The following is a 19198-nucleotide window of genomic DNA, read 5'->3' as shown; positions in this document are numbered from 1 at the left end:
GGGCTCTGGGAGAAAGCCTTAGTTCGACTGTGATCGAAAGTATACTTGTGATGATGCTTCTTGGAGTTGTCGCCGAAGAGTTCCTCCTTTCCTACCATGGCTTGTTGGTTCGATGGTTTCCACGGGAGTTGTTGGTGTGGCCAGCCTTTTCCCGAGGTCTGTCGGACTTTGTGTGGTGGCTCTGGGTAAGAGTCTTGGTTCGATAGGGGGTCAAAGGATACCGGTGATGATACTACTTGAAGGCATCTCTGAAGAATTCGACCATGCATCTTCGGGTTGTGGGCATTTTGGTGTTGGAGTTTGAGTTAGCTGACGTCCCATAATCAATCGAGTGTGCATGGTTTTCGGCCTAATTTTCTGTATAAACTAGGCCACTCTATTTTTGAATTTTTCTATCTTAATGAAATAAGCAGTGCACCTACCTAGAAAATAAAAAAATTAACATATTCTTCGTAGATCAGATTTAGTTGTTTGAATCTCGATCCATATGAACACCCGCTCAGCCCGTGCCCCCCCCCTCCACGGGCGACAAGGGCGCTCCAACCCTAAACGCTGACCCTCGATCCCCCCTCTCCCTCGCCGCCACAGTCGGGCAAAGCCCGTGCGGTGCTGGCGGCGGGATCTCCATCGCTCACTCCTGGTGCAGGGGCCGCGGGGGATTCTCCTTCTCCTTGACCTGACGGCGAGCTCGGTGGTTGGAGCGCTAATGTCTAATACGCAACTTTTATTCTAGTAGACTCTGTTGGGCCTCCAAGCGCAGAGTTCTATAGGACAACAACGAATTTTTCTCAAGTCGATGACCGGAGGTTTATCAATCCGTGGGAGGAGTAGGATGAAGATGGTCTCTCTCAACAACCCTGCAATCAAACACAAGCAATCTCTTGTGTCCCCAACACACCCAATACAGTTGTCAATTGTATAGGTCACTAGTTTGGCAAAGAGATGGTGATACAAGTGTAATACGGATGGTAGAAACATATTTTTATAATCTGAATAAATAAAATAGCAAGGTAACAAGTAGCAAGCAGCAAGCAAAATGGTATATCAATGCTTAGAAACAAGGCCTAGGGTTCATACTTTCACTAGTACAGTCTCACAACAGTGCTAACATAATTGAATCATATAACAATCCATCAACTGCGACAAATAATCACTCCAAGGTTTCTACCAACGAAAGTAGGACAAAAACGTGTATCAACCTCTGTGCCTAGATTACCCCAATGTCACCACGGGAATCCGCAAGTTTATTACCAAAACATTATCAAGTGACTCAAACAATACCTCATTGTCACCATGGTATCCATATGCAAGACATACATCAAGTGATCTAAAATCCAAAATATTGACTTCGATAACAATGAAACCTTGAAGAGGAAGACTCAATTCATCACAACAAAGATAGAGAGGTAACAACACAATATGATTCCACTATATGAACAAATCTCATGGTACATCAAGATCATGCCCTATCAATATCACGAGAGAGAGAGAGAGAGAGAGAAAGAGAGTGAGAGATAGAGATGAAACACATAGCTATTGGTACATACCCTCAGCCCCGGGGGTGACGCTCCTCGTGACGGAGGTGGCGGGGATGATGAAGATGGCCTTCGATGATGACTTTCCCCCTCCGGCAGGGTGCCGGAACGGAGCTCTGGATGAGATCGCTTTGAAACAGAGGCTCGCGGTGGCGAAAAAACTCATCAAGGTTAACTATTAGGAGTTTCTGTATTTATAGGAATTTTCAGCGATGGAATCACGCCACAAGGAGTCCCGAGGGGCCCACAAGCTCATCCCACATGCCCTAGGGGGAGGGCGCACCGTGTGAGCTTGCAGTGTCCTCATGGGTCTTCTGGTCCTTCCTCGAAGCTTCGGGGGTCTCTTGTGTTCTATAAAAAATCACCATAAATTTTTATCGTATTTGAACTTCGTTTAGTATGGTTTTTCTGCGAGATAAAGAAATAGGCAAGGAACTTGCACTAGGCACTAAGTTAGTAGGTTAGTCCATCAAAATCATATAAAAGTGCACCAAAACCATATAAAATCAGTGTAAACATGGCATGAATACTGCATAAATTATACATATGTTGGAGACGTGTCAGCATCCCCAAGCTTAATTCCTCCTCGTCTTCAAGTAGGTAAATTATGAAAGAAATAATTTATGAAGTGTGAATGCTAGCATAGTGCAAAAGTTTGATCAATGATAATTCTAATCACTTTTTCGTAGCATCATTATATATCATAAACAGTAGCTCATTTCTCATAAAACTTCTCATGATCAAGTAGCAAGTTATAAATTGATCAAGTAGAAAGTATCAATCAAGCCTATTAAGATATAAATTGATGAACAATCTACCTATATCCAAACAATAAGATATGATCGGGCAAACATTCATTATATGTTAATCGAGTCCACACTTAAAGTAACATTGACAGAACAACAGATTTTCCATATAGAAAATATAGATAGTCAGGCATCCATTCTTAATTTGGATGTAAATCAAGTCATATTAATTAATATTGATGTATAAATGGATCTATATCCATATAGAAAGATAGGTATGGATCAACCATTAATTGGATGTAAACCAAGTCCATAGTTAATGAATATTAATTGAAAAATTGAGTTTATCCATATTCAAGAAAGAATGGTGCACTAGATGACTACCCATTGAATGTTGAGTGAATCGACAGTATGATGCAATTAAAGCATTCCAAATATAGAATGGGGCTTAACTCTATATAAGGTGTGTTCTCTAAACAACAAAGAAGTACATAAGGAATCACATATTTACGTGTGTTTCATTGGAAGGAACACAATTCACTGTACTAATGGGAGCTGATTATATCGTCACATTGGTCTTACTATGCTTTTTGTTCAATCCTTGCTACCTCACCTTAGTTGAATCAGTAGGCGTGGATGGCCATCTACAGATGAATCAGAAGGTAAAAATATTTTACTTTTAGCTTTGGACACATGCAACTCTTTGCCAGTTGGTTTATGTATTCATCCCATTCTTGCATCTACTTGACCACTTAATCTTCATTATTACTAATTTATGTACTTATTTAGAACTATAGCTTATGTTCCCAACTAAAATTGAGGACACCATAGGTGAAAAATTTACTTATATCTTTCAGAGGCTTTGTACAACAATTATATATGCTAACTAGCCATCAACTTACATTTCCATTTGCAGAACAACACCCTTTTAAGACCTAAACCGTTTTGGTTTCCTTGGAGAGCTAATTTCATGGATGAAGGCAGCAACATTATTTCTCATGTACTCTCTCTCTCTCTCTCTCCATTCCCTCCCTCTCTTAGTTATTTATCTTTACTTTTCATGTGTTAGATTTGGAATGTGTGTTCATTTCTGGGTGAACATTCACCATAAGAATATATCACAATGTATGCTACAATGACATGTGATATATGTAAAAGGAAAATTCAAGGTATTTTTTGGCCTAAGCATGACTTATTCAAATCACTGGAAAAATAGTAGAAATCCACAGTCATTAATGATCCGCCTCAATCATAGATTTGCAAGCTAAATCATGCATCACCACAAAAGGTCTAATTGCGTAGGAATGACATCAAACATTGCGAAGCAAACTAGAAATGAGGCAAAAAATTATATATTAGCTCCAAATGAGCATGAAAAAAATCCACACTGTAAATGTCTGGTAGGAAAACCGTGTACCACGGCCAATAAGGCACACCATCACTTATTTATTATCTCTGCTCTATAGTTGTTCTGGTTCTTCACTAATTTGAACTATACTTTTCTATCACTAGTATGCAATGTGGCACACTGAGCCAGGACAATTCTATGGCCTTCGAGCTGAAATGAGTATATGGGCTTCACCAAATCTAGAAACCTCTCAAGAATCTGGAGCATCCTTACAAATTTATTGTCAAGATGGAGGACACTACAACTTAATTCAAGTTGGATTCCATGTACAAACATATCACTGATCCTAGTAAACTCAAATGCTTTTGAGTAAACTACTATTTCATAATTTGGTTTTGCTTGCAGATTTCCCCCTCTTTGTACCATAACAGAGATATTCGCTTCTTTACATATTGGACTGTAAGTGTAACAAATGTCATTTTAATAAGTTGTATATTATTGTTATGCACATTTTTTCTGGTATTTTGTAGTAGTTGGAGGCATTATCGGACTAAGTATAAGTCTCTTTACATAAATAGTAATATATGTTTCCTTTTTTATTTCTTAGAAAGACTTGAAATCCAAGGGGTGCTACAACTCACAATGCACGGGATATGTACCTGCAAGTGGAGCGAAGCTGGTGCCTGGACAAGCCATTGCTCCTCCATCAGTTTATGGCATACAAGATCACTACATGAGGATTAGCATCAACAAGGTACAACATTCATCCTAGTCTAGAGATTACTATGTCTATATAAGCTTATCAATTTTCTACTATATCTACGATAAGTAGACGATACCCGCGTCTTTTTGAATGAAACTTTGTTGAATGCAATGCATGAATAGATATTGTACGAATAGCTACAAAAAGAGAGAGAAACTGGCTTTTAGTTAATAGAGTGCCTTTTTTCTAACAGAAATGTGAAAAATGAACTACATAGGTATTCTCCAAGTCTCCAACACATATAAATTCATGATAAACCGAAAATTAATGCAAAAATTGTAAGTTATGAGGACATGCATGACTTGTTGATGTCGCAAAGATCCATGGATAGAAAAATTAAAAAAGTTAGTACTGTGAAAAATATAACTTATAACTAACATGCATGACTTGCTGATGTGGCGTGGTTGCATGGATAGAAATTAAGGTAGTACAAACAATTGAACTTATAACTAACATGCATGACTTGCTAATGTGGCTTGGCTACATGAATAGGAATATTAGTTAGTGGATTGCAACTATTTAAAATGTAGGGTTAAATATAACAAAGATAGATTTTATGAATATGAAATTAGTTATGCCTAAATTCACATGGTTACTATTTAATATGCTATGGTATTTCATTATGTAAATATGGAACATTGAACCATAGGAATTGTACACCACCCAAGATTTTTCAAAATTACAAAGTGTTTATAATCTTCTTGTGCATGAAATTTATTGTTCACAAATTTTATCAATCCCTCATTGACTACAGGATCCAAATTCTGGAGATTGGGTGGTATACCATCATGATTTAGAAAAACCATCATTCTTGGGACATTTTCCAAAGGAGCTTTGCCTTGGAACAAAACGTATACAAGCAATGACCGGATTTGTGAATTACTTGAAGAATGCACATGGTCCTCCAATGGGTAGTGGCCACTTCCCTGATTATAATGAGAAGAAATCTGCCTACTTCAACCACATTAAGAACTACAACTCCAAGGGTCAAGCTTTTGACCCCTTTTGGACTAAGGCGGCCAAGTTAGTTGATAGGCCAGATTGTTATGATGCAAATGATTTATTTCTTGAATTTAAGAAGGGTTATACATTCAATTATGGTGGACCAAGTGGTTGTATTGGTTGACAACAAAGTTGTGTTTCCATTTGTATTGAATAAATAAAAATGTGTTACTTCATGGTCAAATATTAACCTTTATTCTATTTATTTTTGTCAAACTCTAGCTTCATATTGATAGTTATTATCATAATCATGTCTAGTTTGTATTTTTGGTTTTCACCTCCCACTCAAGCTATTCCCAACATGACACTTGTGGCAGGTTCCTGGCGACCATAGTAAGTCAAATGATAAAAGGCTTAGCGCAGCAAAGACCATATGAATGGACCTCTCTAGGCCCGAATACACACTTGGGAACCTAGATAGAACACCACCTACTAATGGGTATTATTAGTATGATGTATTACGAATCCATGTGGGATACGTGGAAGCATCAACATTTTGAACACCAATTCTGTGCAAGCTCCTACCCTCACATGACAAACATACAAACATGGATATTTCCATATGGGGCTATATAAGGCCAATGGGGGATTGTGGGTAGGGCTATGCAATTTGGAGCTATGATAGATTGGAGACACATCAATAATTTTGTATGTTTAATTCCTATTATCTATAATTTATGCAATTGTCGGTACCGTGGCGTTTGGGTTCATGCCCTGTCCGGGTGTCCTCCTTCCTTCCTTCGCCCGAGCGCACTTGTTGGAAAGATCAAAGAGATCGACAACTATGTGCACCTTGCGAGCGTTGAGCTTCTCCCTGATCTTGGGCTGACAAAGATCGGCGTGAAACATAGTGATGATCATAGCTTCGTCAATATCGGGGATGTTGTGGCTGAAGTGTTGTATGTACTTGTACAACGGTTCCCCCGACATATGCACAAGGAGGTGCAGATTGATGGGCATCCCTGGTCGCTTGAACCCTCCTTGGAAGTTATCCACGAATTTCTTGCACAGTGTTGGAAGTATGCCCTAGAGGCAATAATAAAATGATTATTATTATATTTCCTTGTTCATGATAATTGTCTAGTATTCATGCTATAATTGTGTTGTCCAGAAATCTTAATACATGTGTGAATACATAGAGCACAACATGTCCCTAGTGAGCCTCTAGTTGACTAGCTCGTTGATCAACAGATAGTCATGGTTTCCTGACTATGGACATTGGATGTCATTGATAACGGGATCACATCATTAGGAGAATGATATGATGGACAATACCCAATCCTAAGCATAGCACAATATCGTGTAGTTCGTTTGCTAGAGCTTTTCTAATGTCAAGTATCATTTCCTTAGACCATGAGATCGTGTAACTCCTGGATACCGTAGGAGTGCTTTGGGTGTACCAAACATCACAACGTAACTGGGTGGCTATAAAGGTATACTACAGGTATCTCCGAAAGTGTCTGTTGGGTTGACACGGATCGAGACTGGGATTTGTCACTCCGTATGACGGAGAGGTATCTCTGGGCCCACTCGGTAATGCATCATCAAAAAGAGCTCAATGTGACCAAGTGGTTGGTCACGGGATCATGCATTACAGTACGAGTAAAGTGACTTGCCGGTAACGAGATTGAACAAGGTATTGGGATACCGACGATCGAATCTCGGGCAAGTAACGTACCGATTGACGAAGGGAATTGTATACGGGATTACTTGAATCCTCGACATCGTGGTTCATTCGATGAGATCATCGTGGAATATGTGGGAGCCAACATGGGTATCCAGATCCCGCTGTTGCTTATTGGCCGGAGAACTATCTCGGTCATGTCGGCATGATTCCCGAACCTGTAGGGTCTACACACTTAAGGTTCGGTTGACGCTAGGGTTGTAGAGATATTAGTATGCGGTAACCCGAAACTTGTTCGGAGTCCCGGATGAGATCCCGGACATCACGAGGAGTTTCGGAATGGTCCGGAGGTGAAGAATTGTATATAGGAAGTCCAGTTTCGGCCACCGGGAAAGTTTTGGGGGTCACTTATACCGGGACCACCGGAAGGGTCCCGGGGGTCCACCGGGTGGGGCCACCTATCCCTGAGGGCCACGTGGGCTGAAGAGGGAAGGGAACCAGCCCCTGGTCGGCTGGTGCGCCCCCCCTTGGGCCTCCCCCTGCGCCTAGGGTTGGAAACCCTAGGGGTGGGGACGCCCCACTTGACTTGGGGGGCAAGTTCCCCCTAGGCCGCCGCCCCCCTTGAGATGGGATCTCTAGGGGCCGGCGCACCCCCTAGGCCCCCTATATAAAGAGGGGGGAGGGAGGGCAGCCGCACCCTAGTCCCTGGCGCCTCCCTCTCCCCCTGTACCACCTCTCCCTCTCGCTGAGCTTGGCGAAGCCCTGCCGAGATCGCCGCTACTTCCACCACCACGCCATTGTGCCACTGGATTTTCATCAACCTCTCCTTCCCCCTTGCTGGATCAAGAAGGAGGAGACGTCTTCCCCAACTATACGTGTGTTGAACGCAGAGGTGTCGTCCGTTCGGCACTAGGATCTTCGGTGATTTGGATCACGAGACTCCCTCAACCCCGTTCTCTTGAACGCTTCCGCTCGTGATCTACAAGAGTATGTAGATTCACTCCTCTCTCTCGTTGCTAGATGACTCCATAGATTGATCTTGGTGAAGCGTAGAAAATTTTTATTTTCTGCAACGTTCCCCAATAGTGGCATCATAAGCTAGGTCTATGTGTAGTTTCTTTGCACGAGTAGAACACAAATTTGTTGTGGGCGTAGATGTTGTCAATTTTCTTGCCACTACTAGTCTTATCTTGTTTCGGCGGCATCGTGGGATGAAGCGCCCTGGACCGACCTTACACGTACGCTTACGTGAGACAGGTTCCACCGACTAACATGCACTAGTTGCATAAGGTGGCTAGCGGGTGTCTGTCTCTCCCACTTTAGTCAGATCGGATTCGATGAAAAGGGTCCTTATGAAGGGTAAATAGAAATTGCAATATCACATTGTGGATTTTACGTAGGTAAGAAACGTTCTTGCTAGAACCCTATTACAGCCATGTAAAAACATGCAACAACAATTAGAGGACGTCTAACTTGTTTTTGCAGCATATGCCTTGTGATGTGATATGGCCAAAAGGTTGTGATGAATGATATATATGTGATGTATGAGATCATGTTCTTGTAATAGGAATCACGACTTGCATGTCGATGAGTATGGCAACCGGCAGGAGCCATAGGAGTTGTCTTAATTATTGTATGACCTGCGTGTCAATGAATAAACGCCATGTGATTACTTTACTTTATTGCTAAACCGTTAGCCATAATAGTAGAAGTAATAGTTGGCGAACAACTTCATGGAGACACGATGATGGAGATCATGATGATGGAGATCATGGTGTCATGCCGGTGATGAAGATGATCATGGCGCCCTGAAGATGGAGATCAAAGGAGCAATATGATATTGGCCATATCATGTCACTATTTGATTGCATGTGATGTTTATCATGTTTTTGCATCTTATTTGCTTAGAACGACGGTAGTAAATAAGATGATCCCTCATAATAATTTCAAGAAAGTGTTCCCCCTAACTATGCACCATTGCGAAAGTTCGTTGTTTCGAAGCACCACATGATGATAGGGTGTGATAGATTCCAACGTCCACATACAACGGGTGTAAGACAGATTTACACATGCAAAACACTTAGGTTGACTTGACTAGCCTAGCATGTACAGACATGGCCTCGGAACACAAGAGACTTAAAGGTCGAACATGAGTCGTATGGAAGATACGATCAACATGGAGATGTTCACCGATGATGACTAGTCCGTCTCACGTGATGATCGAACACGGTCTAGTTGAGTCGGATCATGTATCACTTGGATGACTAGAGGATGTCTAATCTGAGTGGGAGTTCATTAAATAATTTGATTAGAAGAACTTAATTATCATGAACTTAGTCTAAAAACCTTTGCAAAATGTCTTGTAGATCAAATGGCCAACGCTCATGTCAACCTCAACTTCAATGCGTTCCTAGAGAAAACCAAGCTGAAAGATGATGGCAGCAACTATATGGACTGGGTCCGGAACCTGAGGATCATCCTCATAGCTGCCAAGAAAGCATATGTCCTAGAAGCACCGCTAGGTGAAGCACCCATCCTAGAGAACCAAGATGTTATGAATGCTTGGCAGTCACGTGCTGATGATTACTCCCTCGTTCAGTGCGGCATGCTTTACAGCTTAGAACCGGGGCTCCAAAAGCGTTTTGAGCAACACGAAGCATATGAGATGTTCAAAGAACTGAAAATGGTTTTCCAAGCTCATGCCCGGGTCGAGAGATATGAAGTCTCCGACAATTCTACAGTTGTAAGATGGAGGAAAATAGTTCTGTCAGTGAGCACATACTCAAAATGTCTGGGTTGCACAACTGCTTGTCCCAGCTGGACATTAACCTCCCGGACGAGGCGGTCATTGACAGAATCCTTCAGTCGCTCCCACCTAGCTACAAGAGCTTTGTGATGAACTACAATATGCAGGGGATGGTGAAAACTATTCCTGAAGTATTTTCAATGCTGAAATCAGTGGAGGTGGAAATCAAAAAGGAACATCAAGTGTTGATGGTCAATAAAACCACTAGTTTCAAGAAAGGCAAGGGTAAGAAGAACTTCAAGAAGGACGGCAAGGGAGTTGCCGCGCCCGGTAAGCCAGTTGCTGGGAAGAAGCCAAAGAATGGACCCAAGCCTGAGACTGAGTGCTATTATTGCAAAGGGAAGGGTCACTGGAAGCGGAACTGCCCCAAATACTTAGCGGACAAGAAGGCCGGCAACGCTAAAGGTATATGTGTAATTGATGTGTACCTTACCAGTACTCGTAGTAGCTCCTGGGTATTTGATACCGGTGTCGTTGCTCATATTTGTAACTCAAAACAGGAGCTGCGGAATAAGCGAAGACTGGCGAAGGACGAGGTGACGATGCACGTCGGGAATGGTTCCAAGGTCGATGTGATCGCTGTCGGCACGCTACCTCTACATTTACCTACGGGATTAGTTTTAAAACTCAATAATTGTTATTTAGTGCCATCTTTGAGCATGAACATTGTATTTGGATCTCGTTTAATACGAGATGGCTACTCATTTAAATCCGAGAATAATGGTTGTTCTATTTATATGAGAGATATGTTTTATGGTCATGCCCCGCTGGTCAATGGTTTATTCTTAATGAATCTCGAACATGATGTTACACATATTCATAGTGTGAATACCAAAAGATGTAAGATTGATAATGATAGTCCCACATATCTGTGGCACTGCCGCCTTGGTCACATTGGTGTCAAACGCATGAAGAAGCTCCATACAGATGAAATTTTGGAGTCTCTTGATTTCGAATCATTTGACACGTGTGAACCATGCCTCATGGGTAAAATGACCAAGACTCTGTTCTCCGGAACAATGGAGTGAGCAACCAACTTATTGGAAATTATACATACTGATGTGTGCGGTCCAATGAGTGTTGAGGCTCGTGGTGGCTATCGTTATGTTCTCACTCTCACTGATGACTTAAGTAGATATGGGTATGTCTACTTGATGAAAGACAAGTCTGAGACCTTTGAAAAGTTCAAGGAATTTCAGAATGAGGTAGAGAATCAACGTGACCGAAAAATAAAGTTCTTACGATCAGATCGTGGAGGAGAATATTTAAGTCACGAATTTGGTACGCACTTAAGGAAATGTGGAATCGTTTCACAACTCACGCCGCCTGGAACACCTCAGCGTAACGGTGTGTCCGAACATCGTAATCGCACTTTATTGGATATGGTGCGGTCTATGATGTCTCTTACCGATTTATCGCTATCTTTTTGGGGATACGCTTTAGAGACAGCTACATTCACTTTAAATAGGGCACCGTCTAAATCCATTGAGACGACACCGTATGAATTATGGTTTAGGAAGAAACCTAAGCTGTCGTTTCTAAAAGTTTGGGGATGCGATGCTTATGTCAAGAAACTTTAACCTGAAAAGCTCGACCCCAAGTCGGAAAAATGCGTCTTCATAGGATACCTTAAGGAAACCATTGGGTATACCTTCTACCTCAGATCCGAAGGCAAGATCTTTGTTGCCAAGAACGGGTCCTTTCTGGAGAAAGAGTTTCTCTCGAAAGAAGTAAGTGGGAGGAAAGTGGAACTTGATGAAGTACTACCTCTTGAACCGATAAGTAACACAGCTCAAGAAGATGTTCCTGTGGTGCCAGCACCGACTGGAGAGGAAGTTAATGATGATGATCAAGGTACTTCGGATCAAGTTACTACTGAACTTCGTAGGTCCACAAGAACACGTTCCACACCAGAGTGCACTACTAGGGAAAACCCTATACACGGAATCTTAGCAGCAGCGCGTCTCAATTAGCAGTGCTGCTGCTAATTAGCAGCAGCGCAGGTGTGGAAAACCCGCTACTGACAAGTGTTTAGCAGTAGCGCGGTCTATGTAACCCGCGCTGCTACAAATATTGACCGACAATGCCCCCCCAACTCCATTTAGCAGCAGCGCAGTTCCGTTAGGCGCGCTACTGCTAAAGCAGTAGTAGTAGCATGGTTTTTCTGAGGTCGCTGCTGCTAATTTTCAAATTGGACACACTTTTTATCCCACTTAGCAGTAGCGCTTCTGCCGAAAGCGCGCTGCTGCTACTTTCTTATCAGCGGCGTGTTTTACGTCCCGCGCTACTGCTAATCCGCACCAACCCACCACCTTTTCCCCACCGTCACCCCTCCCCTCCTCTCTTCCCTTTCCCCTACCTCCCACTCTCACTCTTCTTCTTCCTCAATACTTCTCCCCCATTACTCTCTCTATTCTATCTACCTTTCTCTCTCTTCATTACTCCTACCTAACTACACCACCTCCATTAATGCATCTCCATTCTATTTTTCCTTCCCCTCCACTAGTTGAAGTTGTCTCCTCCCAAATTAGGTAGCTAGGTAGATGTAGGATTTAGTTAAGTGACCTATTTGCCCCCTAACTATATGTATCTTTGTCAAGAAGAGCTTTGTGCACTTTTGATCTCCCTACAACATCATCTCCACCGTGTGCTCGATCTCGAGATAGAGGTGATGAAAATTTCATGCTTTTGCAAAATGGAAATATGTTTATGTGTGTGTGATATGTTTGTGGAAATTGTGTGTGTGACATGAGTTGACGCCAAATTGTGCTTTTGAGTTGCCTCTATTTTGCCGAAATGTCGATTTATTTCCGTTTCGGCGAATTCCGGGCAAACTCTAGATCCATATATGTCCTATTTTTAGGGAAGGTCATGCCGAATTTTTGTATGACTTTGATGCATGCACGCATTTTTATAATCAATTTGTTTTATTATTACCGTGCAGACGTTCATGATGGTCAGTGGAACGATGGTGAATAGGTGGTTGCGGTCGGCGGTGTAGGACATGAAAGAAAATAACCTGACATAGGTTTTATGTCCGTGTCGAAAATGCAAAGGAATAGTTTGGCTCGACCCCTATGACGATGGTCATGTCGAAGCGCACCTGCTCATGACTGGTTTCATGGATGGCTATACTCGGTGGATAACTGAAGATGAGGATGACGATGTTGAGGATGCCGACGGGGCATGCAATGATGACACGGGGCAAGACGAAGAGATGATTGATAATGGCGGCGGGGAAGAGGCTCGACATGGCGGTGGAGAACGGGTCGGACATGGCGGAGGAGAAGGGGTCGAACATGGCAGCGGAGAGAACGACATGGACTCCACGCAGCAGAGTTCGTCGGTAATAAGTTCAATCATGGGGGACCCTCATGTTCAAGCATTGCTTCGCAAGGAGACGAGTACTGAGAGAGCTGCTTCTAGAGAGGAGGCTAAGCTGGAGCAGCTAGTGGTAGACTCGAACACTCCATTGTATGATGGTTGCAATCCTGAGGTGACCCGCTTGAGTTTCAGGCTCCAACTCCTGAAGACGAAGGCTAAAAACAAATGGACCGACACTAGCCTCGATGAGCATCTCAAGTACCTAAAGGATGTTCTTCCCGTGGGTAATCTATGTCCTACTAGTGTTGATGAGGCCAAGAAGATCGTGTGCCCTCTTGATCTGCCACACGTTGGATACCATGCATGCATCAACGATTGCATAATTTATCGGAAGGAGCACGCAGAAAAAACAAGCTGTCCAGTGTGCAATGCTTCTCGATACAAGAAGGCCGGGAAGAAATGTCCCCAGAAAGTTGTATGGTAATTACCGATCACTCCCCGTCTCCAGAGGTATTTTGTAGATCCCAAGGAAGCAAAGCTAATGCGCTGGCACGCGGAGAGGAAGAAGCCCGACGATGGAGATGATCCGAAGCTGAGACACGTGAAGGATGGAAGCCAGTGGAGAGCGTTGAACAGCTTCTATCGGTATTTTGAATGTGATGCAAGGAACATCGTGCTCGGTGCATGTACCGATGGCATGAATCCGTTTGGCAACCAGAACACCAACCATAGCACATGGCCCGTGTTTGTATGGATGTACAACCTCCCCCCTGGTTGTGCATGAAATTGAACTACATTCACATGAGCATGCTTATTCAAGGGCCAAAACAACCAGGAAATAACATTAATTTCTATCTGGGGCTACTTCAAGAGGAGTTAGACACGTTATGGAAAACACCAGCCAAGACATGGGACGCCAGCAAAAGCGAGTATTTCAACATGAGAGCCGCGCTGATCACGACAGTGCACGACTATCTCGGTTACGGATATGTGGCAGTCCAGGTGTGCCATGGATATTGCGGATGCACGCGGTGCATGGATGATACGACGTCTCAGCAGCTAACGTCAAGGAAAGATGGCGGGTCTAGGAAAATTGTGTACATGGGGCATCGAAGATGGCTTGAACAGGACGACCCGTGGAGAAACCGTGGAGATATATTCAATGGCCACGCTGCGCATCGAGGACCTCCACGTAAGTGGAGCGGTGCCGAAATTGATGAGCTATTGAAAAGCTAGAAGGAGTGCCCCGCACCGGGAAAGACGATGAGAAAGGCGCCGGAGCCGCTGCTGAAGGTATGGAAGACGAGGTCTGTGTTCTGGGACTTGGAGTACTGGCACAAACTCGATACACCTCGTTGCCTTGATCAAATGCATATCTGTAAGAATGTCCTTGAGAGCTTGCTCGCAACATTGATGAACATGCCGGATAAGACCAAGGATGGGCCGAAGGCAAGAAAAGACTTTCAAGATTTGAAAATCAGGGAAGATCTGCACATGCCGCCCCGTAAAATGTCAGACGAGACAGAGACGGAGACAGAGGCATGGGAGAAGAAGGGCAAGAAAATAAAGAAAGAGGATTATTGCCCCCCTTCTTGCTTCACCTTAAGTCAGGCTGAGATCAATCAATTCTTTAAGTGCCTTACCAAAGTCAAAGTTAGTTCCGGTTACTGTGGCAAGATAAGCAGATATCTAGACACGGACAAGAAAAGGTTCAGCGGGATGAAGTCTCATGACTGTCATGTGATGATTACGCAGATACTACCTGTTGCCCTTAGAGGGATAATGGACAAGCATGTCCGTGACACGCTTATTGGTCTCTGCAACTTTTTCGACGTCATCTCTCGAAAGTCGATCAGTGTGAAGCAGCTCCGGAGGCTACAGGAAGAGATCGTTGTGATACTGAATGAGCTTGAGATGTACTTCCCACCCGCGTTCTTTAACGTGATGGTGCATCTGTGTGTCCATATTGTGGATGACATAATAGACCCGGGGCCGTCATTCCTGCACAACATGATGCCGTTTGAGAGGATGAATGGGATCATCAAAGGATTCGTTCGTAACATGTCCCGTCCAGATGGAAGCATCGTCCAGGGCTATTTGACACAAGAGTGCATCGCCTGGTGTTAGTGTTGGTTTGCCCGTTAACAAGCACGATGGGAGGCTCGAAGGAGATAGTCACTGCAACGGTCGCAGGGAACTGCACGTGGCATACTCAGATCAATGCAGCGACTTTGACAGAGAAAACTTGGTAGTGCTACAACACCTAGACGAGGTAGATCCTTTCATGGCACTGCACAAAGAAATTATCGCAAAGAAGTATCGTGACCGGGGGTATGCAGGACGAACGCCGAAGTTACTAGAGAGCACAACTCCACTTTCCTGCATTGGTTCAAAGAGCATATTATTGCTAATCCCCCAGAGGAGGGCTCTAAGGACGGATTGCTCATATACGCCTTAGCACATGGCCCCTCGCCCAACCTCGTAACCTATCAAGCATATGATATCAACGGATACACGTTCTACACGGAGGCCAAAGATATGGACAGTGATGATCAGAACTCAGGGGTGACGATGGAATGCATGACCGGCAGCGACAATGGCGCAACTGAACGATTTTATGCAAGGGTCGAGGAGATCTGGAAGCTTGACTACTCTGGACTGCACAACACGACGATGTTCTGTGTCAGATGGGCAAAGAATGTCGAAAGAGAAAACCGGATTTTCACTACCATGAGTATACCCGACGCCAAGAGCGCTACCGTGAACGCTATCGCAAAAAATGAGCCATGGGTACACGCTAAGCACGTGACACAATGCTTCTTCATAACTGACCCATGCAATCCCAGTCGTGTTGTCGTGAGGAGAGGCAAAAGGAACATCATTGGAATGGATGGAGTCGCCAACGAGGAAGACTATGATCAGTACGGCAACCCAATGAGGGAAGATGACGATGATGATGAAGTATACGTCAAAAGAAGAATCAATACTACATTACCTAAGAAAAATCGTACTCCATGGAAAAGGCAAAGTCACAATGAGGGGCTCAATTATTCTTCAACGAACAAGAAGGGAAAGAAGCTAACTCAAAAACGAAAATGTCAGCGCTGAGGAACCGTACGTTATCAGTCAAATGATGTAATATATATATATATATATGTTCCTATTTTGTATACACACTTAGCCATTATTATGCATGGGTCCAATGATGTAATATATATGTTCCTATTTTGCATACATATTTAACCGTCAAATGATGCAATATATATCGCCCTCCCTTCGTTCACTGCTCTCGGGAAATAAAAGTGGGAGAAAATAAAGGAAAAGAAAAAGGAAAACTGGCAGTAGTAGTAGCGCACTTCGTATAAACCGCTACAGCTACTGAAGGTAGTAGTAGCGCATTTCGTATAAACCGCTACAGCTACTGAAGGTAGTAGCAACGCGTTTTGTCCAAACGCGCTGCTGCAACGTCCACTTAACCCAAAATTCTCACTATCCCTGCTTCATCCCGCCTTTTCCCCCCAAATCCCCACTCTCTCTTCCCCCGTCGCTCGCCCCCGACCCCGGCACCGGCGCTCTCCCTCGACCCCGGTGCTCGCCCCCGACCCGGCCCTCGCCCCCGACCCCGGCGCTCGCCCCCGACCCAGGCGCTCGCCCCCGATCCCAGCGCGCTCGCCCCCGACCGCGGCGCCCTCGCCTCCCTCCTCTGCTTCCTCCCCTCCCAACCTTGGCCGTCGTCGGGTCTGCCTCCTCGCCCCTGCACCCTGTGTAACCCCCCCTCTCTCTCTCTGCTAGGGTTCTTCGATTAATTTACTTAGGTTTTAGTTAGGGCAGTATGTTAATTAGGTTATCTATTTAGTTATGAATTTAGCTAGGTTTCAAAATTAGCTGAATTTATATGCAAATTTGAACTGGACATGTGATATGTGGATATGTCATGTTTTGGACATGTCATGTTTGGAAAGTGATCTGAGTGGCCTATGTTACGCCGGAATGTTGATTCATTTCCGTTTCGGTGAATTTCAGGCGCTTGATATGTCCATTTTTTAGCAAAGGTCATGCCGAAATTTCCCGTGGATAAAGGCATGATTTGTGCTACATAGTTGGCATATCGAGTGCTGGCACATAGATTTCTTTTTATGTCATTTCTCATTTATTCATACTTTTAGAAATAAATGAGGACACTTAATCATAGGAAACATGTCGAACAACGAAGAAACTGGGCCTTCTGACCAAGATGCAGACGAGATGGATTATGAGGGTGAACAAGAGTACCTCGACTATTTGACTGCTAAGCAAGGTTTGCAGGTCGGCCTCGATGATGGTACTGATGCCGACATCGACACCGACGGCGCCGGCACCGATGGTGGCACCGAGACCGATGGGGAAGGTACCGGCCCCGATGCCGCTACCGAAAAGAGGAAGCATAAGAAGCAGAGGATACGAAAACCTAACAAACTAGGGATTGGACGACTTGTGATCACAAAGATGGCACCTGGCAAGTTTGAGCCGTTAGAGCTAGAAGAACCTCTCAAGTGCTATGGGAACCAAGTAGGATGCATCCTACGGGAATGCGCGAGCATCAACGACGATGACTTAAGGAGTAAAGAACATTTGACGCAGTTGCTCCTAACGAAGTTGCACAAGAGATTCAAGTTCCCCGACCGGGATGATAACATAGAACAACCGTGGGATGATCTGAAGATGAAAAAGATTAACAATCACGCCATGGGCATGTTCAGCAATGCTTTGGCCTCCTGGAAAGGGAGGGTGAAACGAGCTATTGAGGCTGATGAACCCCTGTCCAAGATTCTGGAGGAAAATCTGACACTTACGAAAGAGGAGTTCAAAAAGTTCAAGGACACTTGCGCTACCGAGGTAGCCAAGGCTAAGGCTGCGAAATTCAAGAGCCTTCAGCAAAGGAACACGGGGAAGCATCGCCTCGGAAGCCGTGGCTACCTTGGTAAAAGGCCCATATGGGATAAGGAGGACGCGGAACGTGAAGCCGCGGGTCTCCCAGACCCCTTCGCGAAGTTCACCAACCCCTTGGAGCGTGACTTCATTAGGGCCCGCTACAAGTGGGACAAGGAGAAAAAGGTTTTTTACACGGACAAGATCACGAGGAAATTGATTAGACTACTGGAGAAGCAACACCAGCTTGCAGCCGAAAGCCCTACTTCTCCGATGAGGCCCAAGTGGGACACCCCTCTCAACCGGGCCTTGAACGAACTTAAGGGACTCCCTTTGGGCCAGCGGCCGCAATATGGTCGTGTGCACGGCGCTGGAGACGGCGCCACATGGAAGGTGTTTTACAAAGAGGGCCCGGAGGCCAAGAAGCAGAAAAAGAAGTTTAGTCAGGCGGACATCAACGCGAAGGTGAAGCTTGCGGTCGAGAAAAAAGCAGCTGAGGACGCGGAAAAAACAGCCGAGGAGAAAAATGAGTTGCTACAGCAGGCAGTCAATGCAGCTGTAACTGCCTGCAGAAATGATTTCGCTACTAACTTGGTTCCAGCTATCATCAACTGGACGAAGGAAAATCCAGACAAGACGGTACATGATTTCCCGATGCCCAGTTTCGTCGGGAGCAACTCCATGAACAACAACACCATCGCACCATCACTTGCTCACGCAACCGGGCCTCCTCTCGCAGCCGCTTCCGCTCATAGCAGCCCGTCCTCGGTCTCAGGCGCGCTAGGTGGGCCTTCGTCTTTGGCTGAGCTCGACGCCGTCACGGTAATTACATGTCGCACCAACATATATATATATAATATTCCATTTTTGTTGCCTTTCGGTTGTTTTACGCCACAGACATATGTGTTTGCAGGCGAAAGAAACCCCGTGCACCATACTCTACTTGATCAAAGGCCAGAAGGTGGACGTGGGAAAGGGGATGATAATGGACCCCTTGCAACCCACGTTCCACAACCAGCCGATCCCCGCTGGGCACTTCAGGGTTAGCTTGGCCAGTGTGAAATCGGGGCACGAGGATTTGCCTCCTCCAGTACAGCATGCGGGAGCGGACGACGAGACCCCGCCGCGGATTGGAAGCTGCA

The 19198-nt window shown here is 44.5% G+C and overlaps 1 protein-coding gene across 1 annotated transcript; it reads left to right on the top strand.

Moving 5' to 3' along the window:
- Positions 1-2787: 2787 nt before the first annotated feature.
- On the top strand, positions 2788-5572 carry LOC123116344 (uncharacterized). Its single transcript, XM_044537311.1, has 6 exons — positions 2788-2943; positions 3198-3281; positions 3794-3955; positions 4035-4088; positions 4237-4383; positions 5147-5572. Exons 1-6 carry the CDS (start codon positions 2830-2832, stop codon positions 5516-5518), a joined length of 933 nt encoding a protein of 310 aa, XP_044393246.1. The 5' UTR covers positions 2788-2829; the 3' UTR covers positions 5519-5572.
- The last annotated feature ends 13626 nt before the right edge of the window (positions 5573-19198 follow it).

The sequence above is a fragment of the Triticum aestivum genome, chromosome 5B, assembly GCF_018294505.1.
Source record: "Triticum aestivum cultivar Chinese Spring chromosome 5B, IWGSC CS RefSeq v2.1, whole genome shotgun sequence".
Lineage (NCBI taxonomy): Eukaryota > Viridiplantae > Streptophyta > Magnoliopsida > Poales > Poaceae > Triticum > Triticum aestivum.
The sequence above is the reverse complement of the archived record's forward strand: the minus strand, read 5'-3'. Positions and strand labels throughout refer to the sequence as shown.